This window comes from Cyprinodon tularosa, unplaced genomic scaffold, assembly GCF_016077235.1.
Source record: "Cyprinodon tularosa strain WSP-4 unplaced genomic scaffold, ASM1607723v1 ctg500, whole genome shotgun sequence".
Taxonomy (NCBI): Eukaryota; Metazoa; Chordata; class Actinopteri; order Cyprinodontiformes; family Cyprinodontidae; genus Cyprinodon; species Cyprinodon tularosa.
The window spans coordinates 402,073-427,370 of NW_024039231.1; the positions used below are offsets into that span (position 1 = coordinate 402,073).

Consider the following 25,298-nt stretch of genomic DNA (forward strand, 5'->3'; position numbering starts at 1 on the left):
GCAGATATTTAGCCTGAATAAAACTTTATCAACATTTAACTTGGAATCAGAAAGGAAACCAGAAGAAAACGAGGCAGTTGGTGGATTAATTTGATTAGATTAATTTACAAGTTTTATTTTTTAGAGACAGACCGACGCGGTAAATAAAAGTGTAAGATCATCTGGTTCATCTTTGCACTGATTTCACAAACTGTGAGGTTAAGAGTCTATTAGATATAAAACAAAGTGTTCTGGTTGTCACAGCATACTGGTACATAAAAAACTACCGACAAATATTTGTTGACATTTGAAAACAGCCTTGTGGTGAAATCTGTGGCTCTGACACACCACTGCGCACAAAACTTTCTTTCCAGGCATTTCAGTTTCGTGGACACTGCCGGCTGTTTTGAAATACTAAAGCTAATACTGGAGAAGAGCTACATGAGGAGCTGTTCAAAGTCCAACTTTCAGAAGGTCTGAAATTATCAGAAACATTTGAACTAACAGCCAAGTCCTGAATTCAGCAGAGAGTTGGGATCCTGGGTCCAAAGTAGAATCCCAGAAGGTCAAAGAAGGCCCAAGAGTTTCTACCCAGCATCACCAGAACCACAACAAGAAACGAGCATCAGGAAGTTGAAGATATCCACCGCCGCTGGCCTCCAGATCCGTCTCCGCTTCGTCTTCTCAGACAGAACTACAGGAAGAGAGCAGCAGATTTTACCGGAATGTTTAAAAGGAACGGAGACTTATTTCCAAGATGTCTGCCGGGGTTAGAAGCCTGCAAAAAATCAAATAGGGCATCTTTCCTTGTTTTACATTTAAAGGAGAAGTCCGCTCATAGTCAGAATTCAAACTTCTGAAAGTACTTTACATATGAAATGATTGCAAACTTTTCAATAAATGATCAGTGTTTTTAATTCAGAGTTATTTTCATGTGAATGTGCTTTACTGGAGGCATCCATGTTTGTCAAAGAACACTACTGCCACCTACTGGTTTGTGACGTCACGGTGCGGTATCGGCTGTTGATCAAGTCCCAGTGCTGTATCTGGTGTTTGTCACAACGCGCTATTATCCAAGTCATCTTGAAAACATTCTTCTTCCAAATGTTGGCTACATATTACGGGTTTTTTCTTTGGCCAGAAGTTCGATGGCAAATCATGAATTATCATCCGATCATGAATTAGAAAGCTGAATTAACTAATTTTAATTTTCCACTTTTACCCAATGTATTCCAGCATCCAGCTGCCATGCACGTGGGCATTGTCAGTTTCACTATAGCTCTGGTGAATTTCAATGGTGAAGTCCTCTGGAAATCTTCAATAATTGTTGTTGGTTGCAGATGTGTCTAGTAGTTCCCATTGATTTTGCTTGTAAAGCGGGGAGAATGGCGCTAGGCTTACCGCACCGTGACGTCACTGCTGGAAGATGGCAGGAGGGAGGGGCTACTATCCCAGACTCAGTGATCACGACGAAAATTTCATTTTTTTTACTGATTAACGCTAAATTTATTAAATCACCGCGAACGTATTAGTTTCAGGTATAGATAATGATCCATTGTTTATTCCATGCTGACCGGACTTTTCCTTTCAAATAGGTAAACAACTCCAGTATCATATGTCATTCTATATTATCCAATAATCCTTTTTAAGGAAAAAAGAATCCTAATTCCATTGCAGATCACCGTTTTGATTTGCTCAAATTAAAGAGCAAATACGCTCATTTCAGGATATTTATATTTTGTTCAGGTTTTTCTAAGCAAAATAAAGACCTTCTAACAAAAGGCATGACAAACATGAGGCAACAATTTATTCAGGTCATCAGAGCAGTTAAAGAACAACATGTTTGTGACTCGGTTCCCAAACGTTCCCCATCCAACCCGTCTAGTGTTACCATCAGATGGGCTCGCTGAGTTGTTCCGAGTCTTTCTGAAGGATGGCTCTTCTTGGCTGACCATCTTCCTCTGGACACAAAAACCAAAGGGATCATTTTAGGGAATCTTATAAAAAACTGTTTCAGTTAATCTCATAAATAATTATTGATCTCATTCCTGACAGACATAAAAACTGTAAAAACGAAACCTGCCTCTCTTACATATTGACATGAAAACCTTAAAGTTAAAACGGCCCAGGGGATAAGTTGTTCCCACATGTATGGAAAGACCAGAGAAGTCTTCAGACGACTCCATCCAGAAAGTTTTCACAGCGCTGAAATATTTCTATTTACTTCTATTACAACCGGATCGGAAATATTTATCTCTTTCCTCTAAATTCTACACACTGTACCCAGATAGATGGGAAAGGATCTTTTTAGATTGTTGTTAATGTGTAAAATACAGAAAGAATTTTGGTTGTAATTGTTATCAGGATCTCAACATGTGTGACACAAGAGAAATGTGTCTTACAATAATGAGAACCTAAATGACAGAGCAGAGATACAGATTAAAGTTTTACTTGGTTATTTTTAACATCTACATTCCCTGAAAGTAGAAAATATAACAGAACAAAAAAAAAAAAAACAATAAGCTGCTGGAGTCTGACAGGCAGCCAATAGCGGCTCAGCCGCTAACTAATAAACATACTCCAGAAATCTAGAGCTTTTAAGCATTTAATCCAGTTTAATGCCTGCATCTACGAAGTAAATAAATTAGTTTATTATTTATTAATATTAGACCAATTGTTTTGCAACATTTTCAGGGGAGGTTTAGCCTCCATAGTGTTCAATGAGAAGTTACCAATGCTAAGGATTATTAATTCCACGTCTCCTGAAATCATTTTATAAGATACCAGATTAAACCTGAGGTAACCTCATAGATGATGCTTACCGCTCGGGTTTCCCTCCACGTCTTCCAGGAGGTTCGCTGTAGAGTTAGCCGTCCCCAATCTGAACACAAGCTTAGTTAAAAAACCAAACCAAACAAATGAAAGGTCCGTCTGTTTGCAACAATATCACAAATAGCCCCATTTAGCCGTGTTAGAAAGAAAACCATCATATACCAGCAGGAATACTGGAGGCATTAATAATGGGTTTGACCACAGACTCAATGAGGGCGTAGACTGAACCATAGACTGACCCGGCCACAGCCTCAGTCCGTTTCACGCTGAGCACCGCATCCTGACTCAGAATAAAAGCTCTCTAGACCATAACTGAAGAACCGTGAAGGAACGGAGCTTCTTTAATGACTTAATGTGGTTTTCTGTCACACATCAAGACCACAAAGCAGGAAGTGATGGTTCCTGATTAAAGAGCTGCTCAGACCTCATCCTGCTCTTAAAGTCCGCTCATATTCAGAATTCAAACTTCTGAAAGTACTTCCAATATGAAATTATTCCATCCTGTTCAATAAATGATCAGTGTTTTTAATCAAGAGTAATTTTCCTATGAATGTGCTTTACTGGAGGCATCCATGTTTGTCAAAGAACACTATGTATGTATTCCAGCATCCAGCTGCCATGCACATGGGCATTGTCAGTTTCACTATAGCTCTGGTGAATTTCAATGGTGAAGTCCTCTGGAAATCTTCAATAATTGTTGTTGATTGCAGATGTGTCTAGTAGTTCCCATTGATTTTGCTTGTAAAGCGGGGAGAATGGCGCTAGGCTTACCGCACCGTGACGTCACTGCTGGAAGATGGCAGGAGGGAGGGGTTACTATATTTGGGCAAAAATGGCTGCTCTCGGTGATGGTGATGAAAATTACCGTTTCATTTTTCTACTAATTATTGCTAAATTCATCACTATATTTGCGGAAAAAAAGCCACTCCCAGACTGGGTGATCGCAATGAAAATTATTGTTTTTAATTTTTTTACCGATTAACGCCAAATTCTTTAAATCACTGCGAATGTATTAGTTTTAGGTATAATTAATGATCCATTTAAAACCGGACTTTTCCTTTAAGGACAGAAACCTGAAGCTGTGGGGGTTTATGAATGGAGAACACATCAGTGGGGGTCTAATCCTAAACATCTTGCTTCAGAAGCAGATCTATGCTGGGAAGCTAAACTGGAGCCTCAGAGAACCATGATGTCAAATTCAAAATAAACTGGTTCTAAATAGGGGTGTAAATAATAATCGTTTTGTATCGATGCATCGATCCAACAGCCGAGGATTCGATGCATCGACACGTCCGCAAGAGAATCGCTTCATGTTTTTTCCCCCTCCGGTCTATTTTTATCCATTTGCTCCTGGGTGTAATTCTCCCTCCCGTGCTGCGGTGGCGCTAAACCTATTTTGCCCTCCTACCTCGCTTCCTGGTTATAGTCCTGCAGCAGTGTGTTGCAGTGAGCTTGATGCAGACATTTGACACAGTCTGTGCTACACACTGTGGGTCTAGATACAGCCGAGGCGGTGAGGAAGTGGGGGTGAGTTTAGTCGGACGACGGAGGGACATGAGGGCCAAAAAGAGCGGAGATCCAGGTGGAAAAAGGGTCCCCGCGTTCTCGCACGCCTCGCTCTTCTAGCGGGTCAAACTTCACCAGTTGTTTTCCGCAAAAACAAAACAAGCCGGCCTCCTCTCTGCTGCACTGTCTGCGGTCAGCTACAATCTGGTAGAGGAGCAGCGGAGCGTCTGTGGAGGGGGCGGGGACGTCTGGAGCCGAGGTATTGCATTGCACTCATTGCACTGATTTTGTGCAGGATTTTTTAATGCAAGGTCTTTCAGAATCTATAACGCAGGGGTATTATTATTTTTCAGGGAATGAGGTTTTAATAGGAATAGTTGGAGTACAACTTTTCTACTCGTGTTATTTGCTGTAGTTTCTCAAAAAAAAAATGCATAACGATATTACAGCTTTCATTGATTTATTTCAAATTTGAAACATTGTCTAGCCTGTAAGGTGTAAAAAAAAAAAAAAAAAATTACCCAATTAATCAAATCCTATCGTGGTGTATTCTTGAGTATCGAAAATAATCGAATCGTTGGGTCAGGAAATCGATACTGAATCAAATTGCCATGATGGGTCTGATTTACACACCTAGTTCTAAAGAAGATCCAGTAAAGTGTAGCATGAAATAAAAGGTCTTTGTCCCCCACTAACCTCTGCCTTCCCAGCTCTGCTCACTCAGCCCAGCAGAGACTCATTCATGCGTCTGTTTAAACGCCATCGATCTATTTCAGGTTTCTAAAGGTTGGAAGCAGCCACTGCTCTCATAAAGGATATAAATGGACGAGAGCCTTTCTTTTGGACTTCCTCCTCTTGGTCTTTTCAGAAAATGTTCTGGCGATTTCAAACAGCTTCTTCCTTGTTGCTGAGGTGATAAAAGATAAAAGCTGTTATAACAGCAGCAGGGTGAAGCAGAAGGTTAGATTAGCTCATCCTTACATTTCCCCATGTGTTGCAGCTTGTCTCTAAACAGAGCGTCATCTGAGGGGGCCTCCACGGAGCCGCCTGAACACAGACAAAGAACCCAAACCCATCGGTATTATTACGCATGTCAGACATGTTGGATAGGTTTCACTGGTGGGCGGAACCACCTGTTACATCTACCTGAGGAGGTCCCCACGCCTGACAGATGGCTGGACTTCAATTCATGCTTCAACCGATCTGAAACAAGAACAGAGACGTATGAGGACAAAGCAGTGAAAAATAAAACACACTTAGATTCACTAGGAGGTCAGAACTCAGCTGAAAGGTCACTCGGGGTATAGATAATCTCTGGAGCAGTTAGATTTAAAGATGCATGTTGACATCTGAACGTTTATCTCTGCAGATTCCAAGCCATCAGGCCCCCAGGATAACTGCTGCGCCGCCGTGCTTCTGGCTGCATCTGTAGATTCTCTCCTGTTTGTGGAGCAGTTTCTCTTTGCACTCAGGTCAATGTTTTTTTTTACTTTAGCCCCATTTACACTACCCTCTGAAAACCCATCCGTGCCGAGCTTGGATCAGTTAACCGTGCCAAGCTGAGTTCCTTACGACCGTTTACACACCACGCTAGCACGGTTTCTCGCCTCCTAGTGGCAATCTATGGTACCACTGCGCTCTAGGGGTAAACAAGCAAACCAACAGCAGCCTTTGGTGAATTTACTTGACCTTTCGGGAAATGGATACGACAAACGATAGTCTCATCAAGGCTTAGAGACGCAGGAAACAACGACAGACGTTGAGGTTCATCAGACTGCTAAGCAGAATCATCACTGGAAATCGTGTGGCACGGTAGGGAAGCTAGGATTTTTATGAATGTCTGAACTTTCATGACTATGGAAGCTGATTGTGAAGAGATGACGCGGTCTGCTGATGCGCTCTTTGTTATCTGAGAACCGAGCCAGAACTGAACCGCGCCGAGCCCTGCTGATGAACTAGTACCGGTACTAATTTATGCTGATACAGATTGTCAGTCATCCAGGTCATAGTAATTCCAAAAAAGGTAAAAAAAAATAAATTAAAAATTAAAAACAATCCACTGGACACTGTTTCCAAGTGCAAAGACATTTCACTTCCCATCCAGGAAGCTTTTTCAATTCAAAATGTCAGAAATAGGGTTGGGTTCAAGGCTTTATAGAGTGAACCAAAGCAAAGCCTTGTTTTTTCTTTTTTTTTTTTGGTAGTACCAGTTTAGCACGGTCCGGTTCAGTTCAGTTGTGCATATCACTTACACTCAACAGTTATCTTGGTTAGCATGCTCAATCTGGTCTCAGTGCAGTTTTATAAGGTAAATGGGGCTTTTGAGGAATGAACCAACCCAAGAAGGTAAACTGCCTGTGATTGGCTACTTTCAGGAACAAAACAGCACTGTTTTCTTCCTGTTTGTGGCTAGGAATGTTAAAGCATCTTCAGGCTAACTGCTGATCAACAGGAGAGTAGGAAAGAGGCTACAGGTATAGAAAGATTTATCAAACAATGCAGAGAAAGAACATGTGTTCATATATGCAACATGTTGGATGGCATCATGGTTTTCAATCTGCTCACAAAAAAAGTTCAAAATACTCCTGTGTTTAAATGAAACCATGAGTATTTATTAATGTTTGAACTTTAGGCAGAATTCTGACTTGTTCATTTACACCGTCAGGAAAATGACACATGATGACAGGCTGAGGGCCCGTCTCAGGTACACCCATCATCACAGTCGGTCTGGGTCATCTAGCTACTGCTCCAGTTAGCTCCATTCTTCCTTTACAATACTAGTTCAACTACTGATCTGCTAATCTGATCGGCCTGTTAGCATGTCTGATCGGCCTGTTAGCATTTCTGATGTCGACCGCCTGTTAGCATGTCTGATCGGCCTGTTAGCATTTCTGATGTCGACCGCCTGTTAGCATTTCTGATCGGCCTGTTAGCATTTCTGATGTCGACCGCCTGTTAGCATTTCTGATCGGCCTGTTAGCATGTCTGATGTCGACCGCCTGTTAGCATGTCTGATCGGCCTGTTAGCATTTCTGATGTCGACCGCCTGTTAGCATGTCTGACCAGCCTGTTAGCATTTCTGATGTCGACCGCCTGTTAGCATGTCTGACCAGCCTGTTAGCATGTCTGAAGTCGACCGCCTGTTAGCATGTCTGATCGGCCTGTTAGCATTTCTGATGTCGACCGCCTGTTAGCATTTCTGACCAGCCTGTTAGCATTTCTGATGTCGACCGCCTGTTAGCATGTCTGATCGGCCTGTTAGCATTTCTGATGTCGACCGCCTGTTAGCATGTCTGACCAGCCTGTTAGCATTTCTGATGTCGACTGCCTGTTAGCATGTCTGATGTCGACCGCCTGTTAGCATGTCTTACCGGCCTGTTAGCATTTCTGATGTCGACCGCCTGTTAGCATGTCTGACCAGCCTGTTAGCATGTCTGATGTCGACCGCCTGTTAGCATGTCTTACCGGCCTGTTAGCATTTCTGATGTCGACCGCCTGTTAGCATGTCTGACCAGCCTGTTAGCATGTCTGATGTCGACCGCCTGTTAGCATGTCTTACCGGCCTGTTAGCATTTCTGATGTCGACCGCCTGTTAGCATGTCTGACCGGCCTGTTAGCATGTCTTACCGGCCTGTTAGCATTTCTGATGTCGACCGCTGTTAGCATGTCTGATGTCGACCGCCTGTTAGCATGTCTTACCGGCCTGTTAGCATTTCTGATGTCGACCGCTGTTAGCATGTCTGACCGGCCTGTTAGCATGTCTGATGTCGACCGCTGTTAGCATGTCTGACCGGCCTGTTAGCATGTCTGATGTTGACCGCTGTTAGCATGTCTGACCGGCCTGTTAGCATGTCTGACCAGCCTGTTAGCATGTCTGACCGGCCTGTTAGCATGTCTGATGTTGACCGCTGTTAGCATGTCTGATGTCGACCGCCTGTTAGCATGTCTTACCGGCCTGTTAGCATTTCTGATGTCGACCGCTGTTAGCATGTCTGACCGGCCTGTTAGCATGTCTGATGTTGACCGCCTGTTAGCATGTCTGACCGGCCTGTTAGCATTTCTGATGTCTGACCGGCCTGTTAGCATGTGTGATGTCGATTGGCTGTTAGCATGTCTGACTGGCCTGTTAGCATGTCTGATGTCTGACTGGCCTGTTAGCATGTCTGACCAACTAAACAAATTCAGGTGACCAAATTGTTAATTAATAGTTTACAAGATACTGTTCTCATAGACAGTGATTAAAAAAAAACAACAACAACAAAAAGGAAAACTGTACAACTGCACCGTTAAATGTGGGCAGAGCAAAGCAAACGGGTTAGACCAGAACCAGAAGCAAGTCCAGAGTCCTGAACAACCTCCTATCCTAATAAGAGTTTCTAATATCTCCCTTCAGCATAAATAAAGTACTTTTGAAATGAAAGAAACTGTGTGGGGACTTTACAAGCCACTTTTTCAAAATAGTCCATGGCAGAATGACAGGAGTAATTTGACTTTTCCCTGTTGAACCATCTGCATTTACGTTTTCTGAGGGAAAACCTGGAATTCTTGCTGGTTCTTTTTTGGTGTGAGCTCTTTATTGAAACCAGAAAAGTCTATCAGAGCATTCTCTCCACCACAATCGGTTATTTTAGTCCTCCTTGGTCTACATCATTCCTAGAAGGCTGCTAAATTTAGCATGTCTTGCTATCACTCCTCGCGTCTCTAACCAACAATGAAGGAGTCACCTGCAGGCGGTCAGTCAGTGTTTCTGCTTTTATAGCGTTTATCTTATTGCATCAGGGACCAATTAAAAAAACTATGGCTAACAGCTAATGTGGCTAATGCTACATCCACAGCCACAAAATAAACAAAAGCCAAATTCTCATGTGTACCTTAAAGAGAGAAAAAAAAAGGGTGTACAATTTTTTTTCTTTAAAAAACAATTAAACATGAACATTAGAGAAGAATTTAGTTTCTAACATTCCAGGTTTTGACGATTTGAAAGCATCTTTTTGTTTGGTAAAAGGACTGATGCAGAGAGAAGGTCAACCCACCCTAAAGAAAAAGCTGTTTGTTGAATCTGTGTTTCTGATCACTTCTTTCTGGTTATTGGGTAAATATAAACCCCTCTGACCGAGTTTAGCCCTTGCAACTTGTTTGTATATTTTTCTTTTCTAGTTTAATGGATTGCTTAAGGATTGAAACATACCAAAGAGAAACATAAAGGGGAAGCATTTGAGGAACTTTTTCTCTATTTTTAAAGACACGATGCATTACCTCTCTCCAAGGCGATCAGGAAGTCATGGTTACGCTTCAGCTCTTTCAAAAACTCCTCGTTCTGCAGAAACAGGGCGATGCGCTCGTCCTCCAAATACTGCTTCAGGCTATTCTCTTGTAGCCCCGATGTCAAATCAGGACCTCCAGCCGTCACTGCCGCTCCAAACGGAGACCCAGACGGAGCCGTCCGCCGACTCGCTGAGGACGGATGGGATGGACCGCTCTGAGAGATGCAGACAGGCAAGTTTATTTACCACTCACTAACACCAATCAGTAACCATAGAAACAGAATCTGGTGGTCTGGCTTCCTGTCGTAAGGAGAGACGGAGTGAAGGAAGACATTCAACAACAGCAGCCTTTTTTCTAAGGACAGTCAAAGGAAATGCAGGTGAGAGACGAAAAGGATCAGATCAGAGGAAGGTTCTAAACTCCTAAAATTCAAACAGCATCTACAACCAGAATAAGGTTCAACTTTAGAACATTTATTTTCTTCTGATAAATCATGTCACCGCCTGAATAAGTGTCGATAACAAAAACTTTCTTAGGTAACTATGGCTGACTGCATGCTACGTAAATCGTAGCAAAAAAAAACATGAACCTCATAAATACCATTAGACTTTGCTGCGGCAAAATCCTCAAGAAGTCGTCTGGAAGATTTCCAAGCAGAGGAGGGTTCCAGTTCCTGTAAACCCGAACCGGCGGGGCCCCTGGAGGCCCCTGGGATTCTGATCTAGGACAGCAGAAGAAGAGAGCATTAGCTTACCTCACCAGGTTAGCCATCATTGTGTGACAGCAGGTGAGGTGAGAAGATAAGGTCACTTTCTGTTAGAGTGGATGAGGTGTGGAAACTTCATTAAACTGTTCCTGAATAACTTGACAGACTCTCTCCTCCCCAAGAAATGAGCCAGAATACAGGAACCCTGACCTGCAGGTTTATTATCATCCACCCCACAGATAATAAAAAATAAAAATCTCAGCAGATGTCTGATGGATTTGTCCCACTTCCACCATTTCATGAGAATTAGATGTTTTGAGTTAGACTCCCTCACATGGCAATGTTTTAATTGAAATTTTATTGTAAGTGCATATTTGGCTTTTATGTGTGTGTCTTTGTACGTATGTAATGATGTGATGTAATTTTGATGCCTATCTTGGCCAGGTCTCCCTTGCAAAAGAGATTTTTAATCTCAATGGGTATTACCTGGTTAAATAAAGGATAAATAAATAAAAAATAAAAAAAATGAGACAGGATACATCTGGCTGGATGCAGTCAGGTTCCTGGAGGTGGAGAGGAGACCAAATTTCTGTTTAAGTCCTTGCTATAAGTAAGATGACCTTTGACCTTAACAGGGCGGTTGGCCATCTTTCTGATTTAGAAAAAAAAAATATGTGAAATAAATCTCCACAGGGCGGCCTGAACTGATGCAGACTGGCTATTTAAGGGCTGAATGGTCCACTGGTCCTACCCACTCCGTGGTTTGGGACAGCACTTAATGTGGCGGACCCTCCGCAGGAACACGCAAACCAAGGGGTTAGTACTCAGGGTTAGTGTTTAGGTGCAGTTTGGGGTTCCCTTCATTTGCCTATTGCTTCCAGGATTAAATCCTAGTCCTTACTTTTAGGCGCCTAACTGCTGGTCTGATCCAGCTCTACACCGCAGCACGTAGCCTGAGGTCTTCAGGTCAAAATCTACTCAAGGTTCCTCAAACCTGAGGGGTTCGGGTCTTTTGATGCAGTTGTACCTTTGTCTTTGTGGACACTTTTAAAAAGCAGCTAAAAACCTGAACGTTTATGCTGGCTTTTTAAAGCAGCCAATCATCTTCCTCATTTATTTGCTCAGTTTTTAACTGAATTTGACTAATTTTAACTGACATTTGTTATGCGTTGTCCTAGTTTATGTCATGGTTTTAGTTTTCTTTTGTCAACTATGACTTACATACCTGTGGCAAGACTATAAATAAACAATACTAATAAAATTCCAGATAAGAGGGCGTTGCAGCAACACAAATGACCTGACAGCTCTACCTAAAAATGACAGCCTTAAAACTAGATGTCATATTAAAGACACCAATGAAAACTAAGCAGACTCTCTCTTAAAATCCAGTTTGTTTAAATTAGCTTTACAAATAAATGTTTTACATTTTCAGATTTTATTTTAGTTAAAGATATTATCTAAGTTTTTATTAAAAAGTCTTAAGAATAGCTGTTTCTTTTGACCATTGATTTTAACTAGTGTTGCACTGATACTGATACCAGTATCGGACGGGGCCCCGATGCTGCCCTAAAATGGTGGCATCGGTATCGGCAAGTACCAACCAATAGGGCACCGATACCATTTTGAGAGCCAAAAGTTTCTTCAACTATTGTCACCCACTCCTGGTAGGCAATAAAAAGTTCTACTGGATTCACTTTGTATTAGATTTTTTCCTGCTTCACAAAGGTAGGCAGCAGCTTGACAAAGCCATGATGGCAATTATTTTACATTATTATGGTATCGGTATCGGCCGATACTGCACAGCTAGGTATCGGGGCCAAAAAATGGCATCGGCGCAACACTAGTTTTAACCATGATTAAAACCTGGTTTGATGATCAGACTGTAGTAGTGCAGCGTTGATGCATCTATAAGCCTGTGGCCTATTTTGGATGTGAGGTTCCCACGCTATTCGTTGGATATGACGTAAAGTTCCCCCATGTTGAATGGGTCTGACCAATCAAGCAAAAGTGTCATATTCAAGATGGATTTTTGTGGATAGTCGGAAGCGACAAGCATCCAGCAAAACTTAGACGCCATAAGCAGCTCATGTAGAGGTAAAAAGGTAAACAAACAAAAACAAGCTACGAGAACAAGCAGAAGAGAGCTGCAGTTCCATGTTTTGGCCACAGGTGGCAGTATCATTAGAAAACTCTGTAATGCCTCTTTAGCAAAAATGTTTTTTAATTCTAGTTTTCTTTGTTCTGTCAGTTTCAGTGAACCACAATAAAGGTGCATCTGAGCCGCCGTGAAGAATCCTAGTTGGGATAAAAAAGATCCCAATTACAACGTTTATTTGCAAACATTACCTTCCTTTAAAAGTCAATACCAAAAGTAAACGAAACACAGCACTAAAGACAATTTTTAGCCTTTTAATTAGTTTTTTTAGTCTTTATGGGACGGGTTTTACAAACGCTCTTTTAATAGGAGGAGTTTGCAAGAATTAGTGAAGCAAAGATGGCCATTTACTTAGACTGCAGGAGGGACCTCACCTTGATGCCGTGGATCTGTGGAGGTGCAACGTAAAGCCAGAATAAGGCTGGACGAGCTTAACAAGTTCCTCATTTAATGATTTTAGCTTACACTTGTTTTACCTTAACAGTGATTTTTAACTGCCTTGTTTTACAACAATAATTGATTCTATTGTTTGAATTGTGTAAATAAAGTGTTGTTAAAATCCAAAAGACAAACATCAGTTTGGTCCTTTCGTTGTCTGATGAGTCTAAAAAAACACATCTCCATTTTGGAAAAGAGATGAGGACTAACAGCTTTCCTTAAGATCCTCTATCAGCGTTATAGTCAGACAGGTTTTTAGGTTTCTCCTTTTAATCATCTTTGGCTTTCACAAACAGAGAATAAAACAATGAAAAAAGATTTGGACCAAACCAAAAACAAACCATTCACTCTTTCCCACTTTAAACAGAAACTATAAATTTCAAAGCAAACTGCGTTTTTTCTTGGTTTCTCACCTTGAAGGAGATACTGTCTGGGCCTCTGGGTATTTCCAGTCAGAGTAAATGTTGCCTTTGGGGGGAGAGTAAACTGGAGGAGGTTCTTCATCTGAGCTGTCGGGTTCCTGAGTTCGCTCCAGGATCTAGCAACAGAGACATCTCTACTTATTACTCCTCTTCTTTAGTAAATCGAACAATTTATAGACATTTCTTTATTTTCTGAGATCTGTTTCAGTTGGCCTAAAATCGGAAACACTTTCTCATCAGATGAAAAAGACAGATTTATGTCAACACAGACAAACTAAACGGAACTTTTTGCAGGTAAAGATTTCCGCAATAAAAGCAAACAACGGAGCGGCAAGCAAATGTCTGGTTCCTTCAATTCCTTCAGGTATGTGTTTGTTTGTTTGAGGAGAACCGATACAGTAGCAGTCATTCAAAATGGCCCTGGGAAGACTTTTGACTGGGCCACGGCCCTTTAGTCTTGGTGTTTATTACCTCCCCCAAGGAGGTTCTGTTTTTAGGAGAGTTTGTGTCTTTGTACAGCATCACTTCAAAAGTTATGGATGGATTTTAATCAAATTTGTATCCAAAATGTCCCTCATGCCAAGAAACAGTCCATTAAATGTTGATGATGATACAGATCATAACCTGGATACAGGAATGTTTTAATGGATTCGTTAACGTTGTGAGATGGGGATATTTGAAGGAAACAAGCAGTTTCCTACAAAACCAGAGGGAGGCAGCAAAGACTATTGACAGCCTCAGCGTCTGACTCAAAAATCTGGAGGAATTTTACTGAAGACACAAACACAAGAAAAGAAACATTGTCGGTTTGTTAGTGGTATCAGGTAAAAACTTAGAGAATGGATATATTATAGACATTTTCTTCATTTTTTCCCCACCAGAGGTGAAGGAGGAAGTGATAGGAAGATGGACAAGGGTCAGCACCCCCCTCCTTTGACATCTTATGCAAAACATTACTTGTAGCCTGTGTGACTTTTTTACTAATTTATAAGGTCAGTACATCTCTGCAGTGCAAGTGCAATAGTCCAAGTCAACTACTGTGTAGTCTTCCATTAGCTCTCCACTGTGCAGATATTTATATCTAAGGGAAAAATATTCCAGGACATTACAACTTTTTTCTTTTTTTAATGCTTTTTTGATACTATATACATCCATCCATCCATCTTCCGGGGGTCGGGTCGCGGGGGTAGCAGCTAGGGTGGCCATTTCTATAGCACAAAAAGGAGGACATTGTGCGGCATATCAATAAATTACTAAGGTGTACATAAGAATCGGGTAAAGTCACATTTATAGCACAATTCTTAGTAGTTTAAAGAGGATGCTTGTGTAGCTGAATAGAACAAAATATTAAAGAAATGTAAAAAAGAATTGGTTCCCAGCATTTGTATTTATTTAATACATTGTGGTGTTTAAAAAGTGACCATTTTTTAACACGATTAATTTGCGCAGAACTGCTGCAATTGATCATAAAGCAGTTGTTTGGAAAAGAAGCTCAAGAAAGAGCTAGAGAATAGGACGATGCAAACTGCAAAAAGTGGCTGGAAAAGAGGAATTCATGACATGGCTGCAGCCTGTCGAGAGTAAAGATGATTTCACCATGTTCTCTATCTATCCATATATATATATATATAAACTTGAGTCATGGAACTGTGCTTACAGCTCCTTATTTCATGTAAACTAATAACTTGTGTACATGATACTTGTTGATGGCATTAAAATTATTTCTAATAGCATTAAAAGAGCATTAAATTAGAGTTCCTCATTCCTGTATAAAACATGTGAACGCTTAATTTAATCTGACATATTAAAAAAATCCCCATCATCATCCAGCAGATGTTCAGTTTCTGCCCAAATATTTTCTTTCTGTTGTGGATTTTTGTAACAGGGATAACTAGGATCATACATAGTTCTCTGTTTATTCTCTGCTTCCAAACTCATCATCTCATCCATTCCTGCAATAAGAATTTTCTTTTAAAGTTGTGAGATTCACTCTAGAATCTCACAACTTCTTCCTGGTCTGTTGAAGCACCAATAGTCTGCATCCAATTATTTAATTAATTGCTCTTAGTTTTTGGGAATATATACAAACTATGCTCTAATTTCTAGATACCGATCTGTTTTTACTATAATTTAATTTGACAAACCGGGTCTTCTCTACATTCTTTTTTCTGTTTGGTGCGATTGCAATAGCGGGTCTTGATCTGGACGGACCGGAGGGGAGCAAAAAATAGCTCAGCTCCGTATTTTGACGGTGAAGGACGGAGAAGACGTACGTGGGCGGTGACGAGCGGAGGATGTGGAACAGCTCTCATTGATTTACATGACAGACAAGTACTCCGTACGTGGGCGGGGCGGAGCGCTGACGGAGTATGTGGAATCTGGGGGTAAAGGAGGACAAATACACGTCCGGCTGGGTGCAGCGCCGGACGCCGGACAGTGCAATGAAAATCCGGACTGTCCGCCCTAAAGCCGGACATCTGGCCACCCTAGTAGCAGCTTCAGTAGGGAGGCCCAGACATCCCTCTCCCTAGCCACTTGGGCCAGCTCCTCCGGGGGAATCCCAAGGCACTCCCAGGCCAGCAGAGAAACATAGTCCCTCCATCGTGTCCTGGGTCTCCCCCTGAGCCTCCTTCCTGTGGGACGTGCCTGGAACACCTCACCAGGGAGACGCCCAGGAGGCATCCTAATCAGATGCCCGAGCCAACTGGCTCCTCTCGATGTGGAGGAGCAGCGGCTGTACTCTGAGTCCTCCCCGGATGACTGAGCTCCTCACCCCAGACACACAACGGAGAAAACTAATTTCAGCCGCTTGTATCCAGGATCTCGTTCCTTCAGTCATGACCCAAAGCTCATGACCATAGATGAGGGTAGGAACGTAGATCGACCAGTAAATCGAGAGCCTTGCTTTTTGGCTCAGCTCTCTCTTCACCACAACAGACCGGTACAGCGCACGCTTCACAGCAGACGCTGTACAAATCCACATATCGTTCTCTCACTCCATCTTCCCCTCAGTTGTGAATAAGGCCCCAAGATACTTCAACTCCTCCACTAGGGGCAGTACATCCTCCCAAACCCGGAGAAGGCACTCTACCCTTTTCCGGCTCAAGACCATGGTCTCGGATTTGGAGGCACTGATCCTCTTGCCATTCTGATCCTGGGCTGAAGAAGCTGGTTCTTGGGACATGGAATGTCACCTCTCTGGTGGGGAGGGAGCCTGAGGTAGTGCGCGAGGTTGAAAGGTTTTGACTAGAGATAGTTGGACTTACCTCGACGCATGGCTCTGGAACCAGTCTCTTTGAGAGGGGCTGGACATTCTTCCACTCTGGAGTTGCCCCTGGTGAGAGGCGCAGAGCAGGAGTGGGCATACTTGTTGCCCATCATCTTGGTGCCTGTACGTAGGGGTTCACCCCGGTGAACGAGAGGGTTGCCTCCCTCCGCATACGTGTGTGGGGACTGGTTCTGACCGTTTGTGCTTATGCGCCAAACAGCAGTTCAGATTACCCACCCTTTTTGGAGTTTTAGGGGGGGTACTGGAGAGTGCTGCTCCTGGGGACTCCCTTGTTCTTCTTGGGGACTTCAACGCTCACGTGGGCAATGACACTGAGACCTGGGGAGGCGTGGTTGGAAGGAATGGCCCACCTGACCTGAACTCGAGCGGTGTTCTGTTGTTGGACTTCTGTGCTCGTCATGTATTGTCCATAACGAACACCATGTTCAAGCATAAGGGCGTCCATATGTGCTCTTGGCACCAAGACACCCTAGGCCGTAGTTCAATGATGGACTTTGTTTTTGTTTTATCTAACCTGCGGCTGCATGTCTTGGACACTCGGGTAAAGAGAGGGGCGGAGCTCTCCACCAACCACTACCTGGTGGTGAGTTGGCTCCAATGGTGGGGGAGGACGCCAGTCAGACCTGGTACACCCAAACGTATTCTGAGGGTCTGCTGGGGACATCTGGCAGAGTCCCCTGTGAGAAGGAGCTTGAACTCCCATCTCCGGCAGAGCTTTGAACGTTCCGAGGGAGGTGGAGGACATCGAGTCTGAGTGGACAATGTTCCGTGCCTCTATTGTTGAGGCGGCTAGTTGGAGCTGTCGCTGCAAGGTTGTCGGTGCATGTCGGCGGCAACCCTTGAACACGCTGGTGGACACTAACGGTTAGAGAAGCTGTCAAGCTGCAGAAGGAGTCCTATCTGGCTTTATTGACCTGTGGGACTCCAGAAGCAGCTGATGTGTACCGGCAGTCAAAGCAGCAGGTGGCTCGGCTGGTTGCTGAGGCAAAAACTCGGGTGTGGGAAGACCTACATTGTCCGTCATATTTTTATTTTCAATTACATTTTGATTTAACTCTTTGTACTCTATGTAAGCTACTGGAACCAGAATTTCCCTGAAGGAGTAATCCCAAGGCATAAAAAAAGTTGATTCTAAGTCTAAGGTGTGCCTCATAACAAAGAACATCTCAATTAAATGTTGCAATACTCCAGATCATGTGCCAGTTATAGCTATTGCAGTAAGTCACAATCTGGGGCAAAATTTGCAGCTTAGTGGCAGTCTGTGCTCTCCGAGTGCTTTTCTAGCTCTACTTACACTATATTGCCAAAAGTATTTGCTCACCTGCCTTGACTCACATATGAGCTTAAGTGACATCCCGTTCCTAATCCATAGGGTTCAATATGACGTCGGTCCACCCTTTGCAGCTAGAACAGCTTCAACTCTTCTGGGAAGGCTGTCCACAAGGTTTAGGAGTGTGTTTATGGGAATTTTTGACCATTCTTCCAGAAGCGCATTTGTGAGGTCGCACACTGATGTTGGACGAGAAGGCCTGGCTCTCAGTCTCCGCTCTAATTCATCCCAAAGGTGTTCTATCGGGTTGAGGTCAGGACTCTGTGCAGGCCAGTCAAGTTCATCCACACCAGACTCTGTCATCCATGTCTTTATGGACCTTGCTTTGTGCACTGGTGCACAGTCATGTTGGAAGAGGAAGGGGCCAGCTCCAAACTGTTCCCACAAAGTTGGGAGCATGGAATTGTCCAAAATGTCTTGGTATGCTGAAGCATTCAGAGTTCCTTTCACTGGAACTAAGGGGCCAAGCCCAGCTCCTGAAAAACAACCTCACACCATAATCCCCCCTCCACCAAACTTTACACTTGGCACAATGCAGTCAGACAAGTACCGTTCTCCTGGCAACCGCCAAACCCAGACCCGTCCATCAGATTGCCAGATGGAGAAGCGCGATTCGTCACTCCAGAGAACGCGTCTCCACTGCTCTAGAGTCCAGTGGCGGCGTGCTTTACACCACCGCATCCGACGCTTTGCATTGCACTTGGTGATGTATGGCTTGGATGCAGCTGCTCGACCATGGAAACCCATTCCATGAAGCTCTCTGCGCACTGTTCTTGAGCTAATCTGAAGGCCACATGAAGTTTGGAGGTCTGTAGTGATTGACTCTGCAGAAAGTTGGCGACCTCTTCGCACTATGCGCGTCAGCATCCGCTGACCCCGCTCCGTCAGTTTACGTGGCCTACCACTTCGTGGCTGAGTTGCTGTCGTTCCCAAACACTTCCATTTTCTTATAATACAGCTGACAGTTGACTGTGGAATATTTAGGAGCGAGGAAATTTCACGACTGGATTTGTTGCACAGGTGGCATCCTATCACAGTTCCACGCTGGAATTCACTGAGCTCCTGAGAGCGACCCATTCTTTCACAAATGTTTGTAAAAACAGTCTGCATGCCTAGGTGCTTGAATTTATACACCTGTGGCCATGGAAGTGATTGGAACACCTGATTCCAATAATTTGGATGGGTGAGCAAATACTTTTGGCAATATAGTGTATTTCAACCAGAGAAAAGGCAACAAACAGAGATCATAAAGGCAAAACAAAGCTTTGTATTGCTGATAAACCATGTCCGTCACAGGCCAACGCCGTCCTACACCTGTGACGTGTTCCTTAGGGTAACCTTTGGTCCAGGTTTTGGCCTTTTTTTTACTCTGAACGTCCAATAAAATACTGGTGGCAATGATCTGACGTGCATCACTGCAGCTGTTCTTTGGGGAAAATCTGTGGTTGATCAGCGAAACAGTTTTATTTGCAAATTTGGAGAAATAAAATGACGCATTAGCCCCAATTACACTACCCTTTTGAAACCGTGCTGAAATTGGTCCAAACACAGCAACTGAGACAACTGTTGAGTGTAAATGGTACGCAGAACTGAAGCGAACCGTGCCAGACTCTACCGAACCACACTTAGATGGTACTAGTTCATTAGCAGGGCTCGGCGCAGTTGAGTTCTGGCGCGGTTCTCAGATAACAAAGAGCGCATCAGCAGACCGCGTCATTGCCTTACAGTCAGCCTCCCTAATCATGAAATTCATAAAAATACTAGCTTCTCTACAGTGCCACCAGTGATGATTCTGCTTAGCAGTGTGATGAACCTTAACGTCGTTGTTTCCTGCGTCTGTTAGCACTGATTAGACTAGCGTTTGTTGTATTGACTTCCCAAAAGCCAACTCTGTCGATTAAATTCACCAAAGGCTGCCTTCTTCGCCTGAATCTCTGCAAACTTCCTTAATGTTTTGGGCGCCGCCCTGTTGATTTGCTTGTTTACGTATAGAGAGCAGTAGTACTGTAGATCACCACTAGAAAGGCTAGGAACCGTGCTAACGTGATGTGTAAACGGGCGTCAGGAACTAAGCTCGGCACGGATCAGTTTTCAGAGGGTAGTGGAAATGGGGCTATTATCATTGACTCGTCCTGTTAACTGATTCTAAGGGCTGGTTATCCTCCCGCAGTAGTGTCGCAATGAGCTCATTGCCAATATTTTATGTGTCCAATTATATTTATATGTCAAATACTGAAGCGTGGTGCGCTATGTTATTCCACGCCACAATGTCAGAGGGACAATCAGGAACTAGCTGATGAGCTGATAGAGCGGATGTAGATTTGACCAATCAGAGCCCTCCTGTGAACGGCACTGTCTGCCGTCCCCTACAATTTTGGAGAGCTGCAGCAGAGTCTTTGCGGAAGGGGCGGAGTCACATTTGCATTCACTGCAACCTGGTTTCTGAGTATAAATCAGCCTTAAGCAGTAGTTCTTTAGATGTTTGGAGGGTCTAATAAACGTTTTACCTTTAGTGGGTTGTTTTTAGTTGTTTTTTTTCCAACTAAAATTTGACTTTCTGTTTGAGGAAGTATCATTTCACATGTAACTTTGTCATAACTGCATCAAAGTGCATCTAGATAAGCCAGAAAGTCGACCCAGAACCGTTCCTCTCAGAGCCTGAGGTGAGCTGTGGTGGAAAAGAGGAGAAAAGAAGGCAATGAAAACCTTTTCACTGACCTCCACTGGGATGCTGTCGTCAGAGTCCGAGCTATCATCCGAGTTATGTCCTTCAATGCTCATCTGCAGCAGCTGGTCGATGGTGGCGTCCACGGCTCCTTTGTTGGATCGTAAAACGCACTCAATCACCTCATAGTCCATGGAGGGAAACATTATCTTGAAGTCCTCCATGGCCTGATTGAACTCCAGACGCCTGACTGGCCGGTTGGGCCTGCTGTTGTTGAGCTGGCCTCCAGTTCCACCACCTCCATCTCTACCTCCGCTGCTCTCAGAGCCTTTATTGCTGCCGCCGCTGCGCCTGAACAGGCTGGTCATCCTTTCAGATCGGCCGGCTCAGGAGCTGCCAAGCCACTGATGAAATGGATCCACCTTTCACTCAAAAACCAAACCACTGATTACCTTCAGTCTGGCAGGATTTTCAAACATTCCTTCGAAGATTTCACTCGGAACCAAACCTGGACGATCTCTTAGCTTCGAGGAAAACTTGAGGTGTAGATTTCATGGAACATGATACCAGAGTCATCACCTAAAACGAGAACAGACAGATTGAATGTGCTGCTGATGTTTATTGGGAACGGTCCAGTTTCACTTCATGGAAACATCATTTACACAAAGCAACATTTAAGCAGTGATTGGATTAGAAGTGAGGCAGCTTCCATGTTCATATCAGACCCTGCGAAAGGGAGGCCAGATCAGTGCTTATTACCTCACAAACCAAACATCTGTCTCCCTGCAGGTCTTTCTTACTTCACTATACGCAATAACAGTCCTGTGCAATAATTGTAATTTTGTGCTGAGCAGCATTAAAAAATGATTGGGGGAGTGGGGGCCTAGTGGTTAGGGCATAAAGCTTTGAATTCAGAGGTTCTGAGTTCAAGACAGGCTGCCACTCTAGGTCCCTCAGCAAAGACCCTTAACCCCACACTGCTCTCCAATAGCCACACAATGGCAGCCCACTGCTCCCCAAGGGGAGGGGTTAAATGCAGAGAGTGAATTTCGTTACTCTGTACTTGTGAGAGCAGAATGACAATAAAAACTGGGGAAAAAAACACAACAATTTGAAAGTACTGTCGATGTATGCAATGTGGTCATATACTATTATATTCTTCTTATTTTACACTGTTTATATGGGAAGGGTTCAATTTTACATATTTTATACTGTCTTATATTTTATTTTGTTCTATTGAACTTAAAATCATATTTTTCTCTCTGCTGTAAACGGTTGCACTGCAAGAAAATAATTTCCCGAAAGGGATTAATAAAGTAATTATGATTCTGAGATGATTCTAGTTGCATTGTTTGAAGATTATTTTATTAAAATCTTGATTTTAAGTTTAGAAATCTTTAGTTTTTTGAGTCTCTTAGATGAAACATAGAGGCATAAATCTGTGACTTGTAGTCAGATAGATCAGAGGCGTCAAGTAACAAAGAACTTAAGTATAAATGTTGGCTATCAATACTTTGGCATATAATATTATTTGGCTTCGCATTTCCCTGCGTACAGAGTAGCTATGTGGAGGGGGAGAGACACAGGCAGCTACTTCGATAGATGTTTCAGTAAAAGTTAGGAGACTGGTTGGTTAAAAAAAATAAAAATTAGAGATGCAACGGAAAAGTCCGTTTGTTACACATACGGAGCTTTTTCAGCTAAAAATGGCAGCAGATTGTACATTTATATAAGTTAAAAAAGCTGGGCTTCTCAGAGGATCATTACTCAGAGTTACAGATTAAAATGAACACAGATCTGTTGTTTTCTGATTGAACAGAGAATCAGACTGCAGAGCTTCTAGAGATCTGGAAAATGATATTCTCAGGCATCATTATATTAGTAGGCAGGCTCATAAATCTGTTTTTAAGCAGAGCAGAGACACAATTAGGGAGAGCTGCAGATTTAAAGGTGAAATAGATTTACTGGGATATGCAACATGCAATAAAACATATCTCCAAGTTTACAAGAAAAAATACGCAATGCTATAATAAAATTCAACATATCTTTTTGTCTTTTGTAGTTCAACGAGACTCAGAAATAGCAGTGCAAGAAACCCAGAGAGAGTCAGAATTAAAGAATTAAAATAAAAGTATAAGAAACCTGCAGGAATTAAAGCACAAATAATAAAAATCTGTGTACAAATATAAGGTTCAAATTATAGACTTTGGCTGTCGATGACATATGGGACGAATTCCTAAATGGGCTCTATGCACAGCTCCACTACTTCCTGAATTTAAGGCAGCTCCTTTGTTTCCTGTCTTTCATTACTGGACGAACTGATTAATCCAGGTGTGTCTGGCCAGTTACTTAGGTTATACACACCTGGATTAATCAGTGCATCCAATCATGAAAGACAGGAAACAAAGGAGCTGCCTTAATTTCAGGAAGTAGTGGAGCTGTGCATAGAGCCTATTAGATTTTGCTGCTTGTGAAGGAGGATAATCACTGATGCAGCTTAAAGGGAAGCCATGCATGGATGGATGGAAGGAAGTGAAGTTGTGTCCATAATAGGGATGCAGGATATATTGATGTAGTATGGACACAACTTCGACTCCATCCATCCATCCAGCCATGCATGGCTTTCCTTTAAGCTGCATCATCAATATCGGCTGTTTTTCGTCTTTTTATACATCAATAGTTCTGAACGCATTAAAAGCAGGCATCTGTCTATAACTATACATATCAGTGTACTGTGGTTCTCTTGTGTTCTCAACAATATGAAAGCATTCAATAAAAATAGGTTTCTCTTTTTTGGTAAATATAAACACTATTGAAAGCGTTCGGGTGGAGTAGCTGTAGGTCCATCAGCCAAGTTACAGCCTTGGGTTAGAGCTATAATCAATAAAAAACTGCATTATGTGCATCAAAATAAAAAGTATCAGCTGTTTGTAAAGCATGAACCGTGAAATCCCAGATTTGTAATTGGTTATTTTTCTTTCGAAGACATCACAGTGGGACTTTCTTTGTTATTATGGCATAAAAAAATGCTAAATATAACAAAAATCCCTTGATATTTTTATCTCTAATGTGCAAACAGCTGTTCGCTGCACAGTTGCTTTCAGTGGTGTTCTTTGAAGCTTGGACTACCTCTCTGTTTGACTGGGTTGATGCTAACTGGCTAAAGGTACCTAGCTGTCATCATTAATAAAAGCCTGGAAAGCTGTCCAGGCAAAGCGTGAAACATCCAAACAAACACATATTAGCTCCATCTGACAGCAGGGCGCAGCTCTGAATGCTAAAGCAGGATGCAGACCTCAGCTGTTATAGAGTCAGTTTCTATCTTTTAAAGAAACAAATATAACCTAAATATGCTCTCACCTCACAATGCTAACGGCCATGCTAACTGTTCGGGTTACTTACTGATTATTATACAAAGTCGGGTCTGCAGCCGCTTCCTGGCCGGAAGTTTGAACTTTTATCCGATCAAACGGTCCCTCCCGCTGAGGAATGCAGAGGCAGACTGGGGGGGGTTGTGTTATTGACGTTATGGTTACAGAGTAAACAGGGCTCTACTAAAGCCCCACAGCCTGAAAGCCTTTAAGGTCCGTGGATTCAACTTCCGGTTGACGCATGCGCACAAGCAAACTGGTCCGAGTTTCCTTCCGGTTCATAACTGTCTAATAAACAACACATTTTCATGAGTTGAATATCTAAACCAATCGCGTACTTTTGTCCTTTTGCTTGCTTTAAACACGCCACCTCCATGTTTATAACCCAGAGAAATAAGAGGCGTTACCCATGGCAACCAGTCTGGTTTGACCACAAGTTAGCACACTACTGCCACCTAGTGGTGTGGGGTTTGAGTTGGACTCATATGATGCTCTTTCTCAAATATATTAAACTGTTCCCTGAAAGCTTTAACTTACTCTACATTTTTTAATAATATATATTTTCCTATTGTAAATCCGTCTGAAAACAAAACAATTGTTCTTCGCTCACTAACTTGCAATAGTATCATATATAAAATCCTGTGTGCTGATCAAACACAGTATTTAGTGCTTCCGTTTAGCCTGGTGTACCCAAATTCTTTCATCCTTTTATCCAGCTTTAATTTCTTTTGACCCATTTTCATCTCTCACTCAATTTGTTTTTTTAGTTTCACAAAAACTGGAAACTTACTTCCAGTCTTTGCTGCCTTATCTTCAGGGTATCCATTAAGTGATAAGTTCAGATCAATAATGTTCACGTTGTACACTGAATGTTTTAAGATGAAAAGTTGGTTTTAAACATTTAATCAAGAACTGCAATCTGAACAATTGACCAATTTTCATGGTCTTATAAACATCGGCTATCTAAAACTGTTTATACACTTTTCTTCCCAGTTTAATGCAATAGTAAAATGTGTCCAACTCCATTAAAGTCTGTATAAATTAGTAACTAAAATTCTGACTCAGATTTCTATCTTGTATGAGGTTTAATTGATTTATTTATTCCTCATATCTCCTTTCCAGAAAGAGGAGATATGATGGGCACTAATGTTCTCTCTCAGCAGAACAGATGACCCTCCAACCTGCACTGCAGAGTTCTTCTTGATCAAAACAAATAAACCCAAGGAGTTTGATGCATTTGATCAGAAAGATGTTTTTTTCAAGTCACAAAACATGTTCGAGAAAGAGTCTTTAACATCAAACAAAGAAAATCATGAAAAATAAGCATTTCAAGCAGCTAA

General features: G+C 42.5%; 1 protein-coding gene across 1 annotated transcript; it reads right to left on the reverse strand.

Moving 5' to 3' along the window:
* Positions 1 to 81: 81 nt before the first annotated feature.
* On the reverse strand, positions 82 to 24,197 carry cuedc1b (CUE domain containing 1b). Its single transcript, XM_038303009.1, has 11 exons — positions 23,990 to 24,197; positions 20,641 to 21,166; positions 13,295 to 13,419; positions 10,183 to 10,303; positions 9,574 to 9,796; positions 5,464 to 5,520; positions 5,299 to 5,364; positions 5,137 to 5,224; positions 2,802 to 2,860; positions 1,871 to 1,940; positions 82 to 673 (listed from the first exon to the last, which is right to left on the reverse strand). Exons 2-10 carry the CDS (start codon positions 20,953 to 20,955, stop codon positions 1,873 to 1,875), a joined length of 1,122 nt encoding a protein of 373 aa, XP_038158937.1. The 5' UTR covers positions 20,956 to 21,166; positions 23,990 to 24,197; the 3' UTR covers positions 82 to 673; positions 1,871 to 1,872.
* Between the last annotated feature and the right edge of the window lie 1,101 nt (positions 24,198 to 25,298).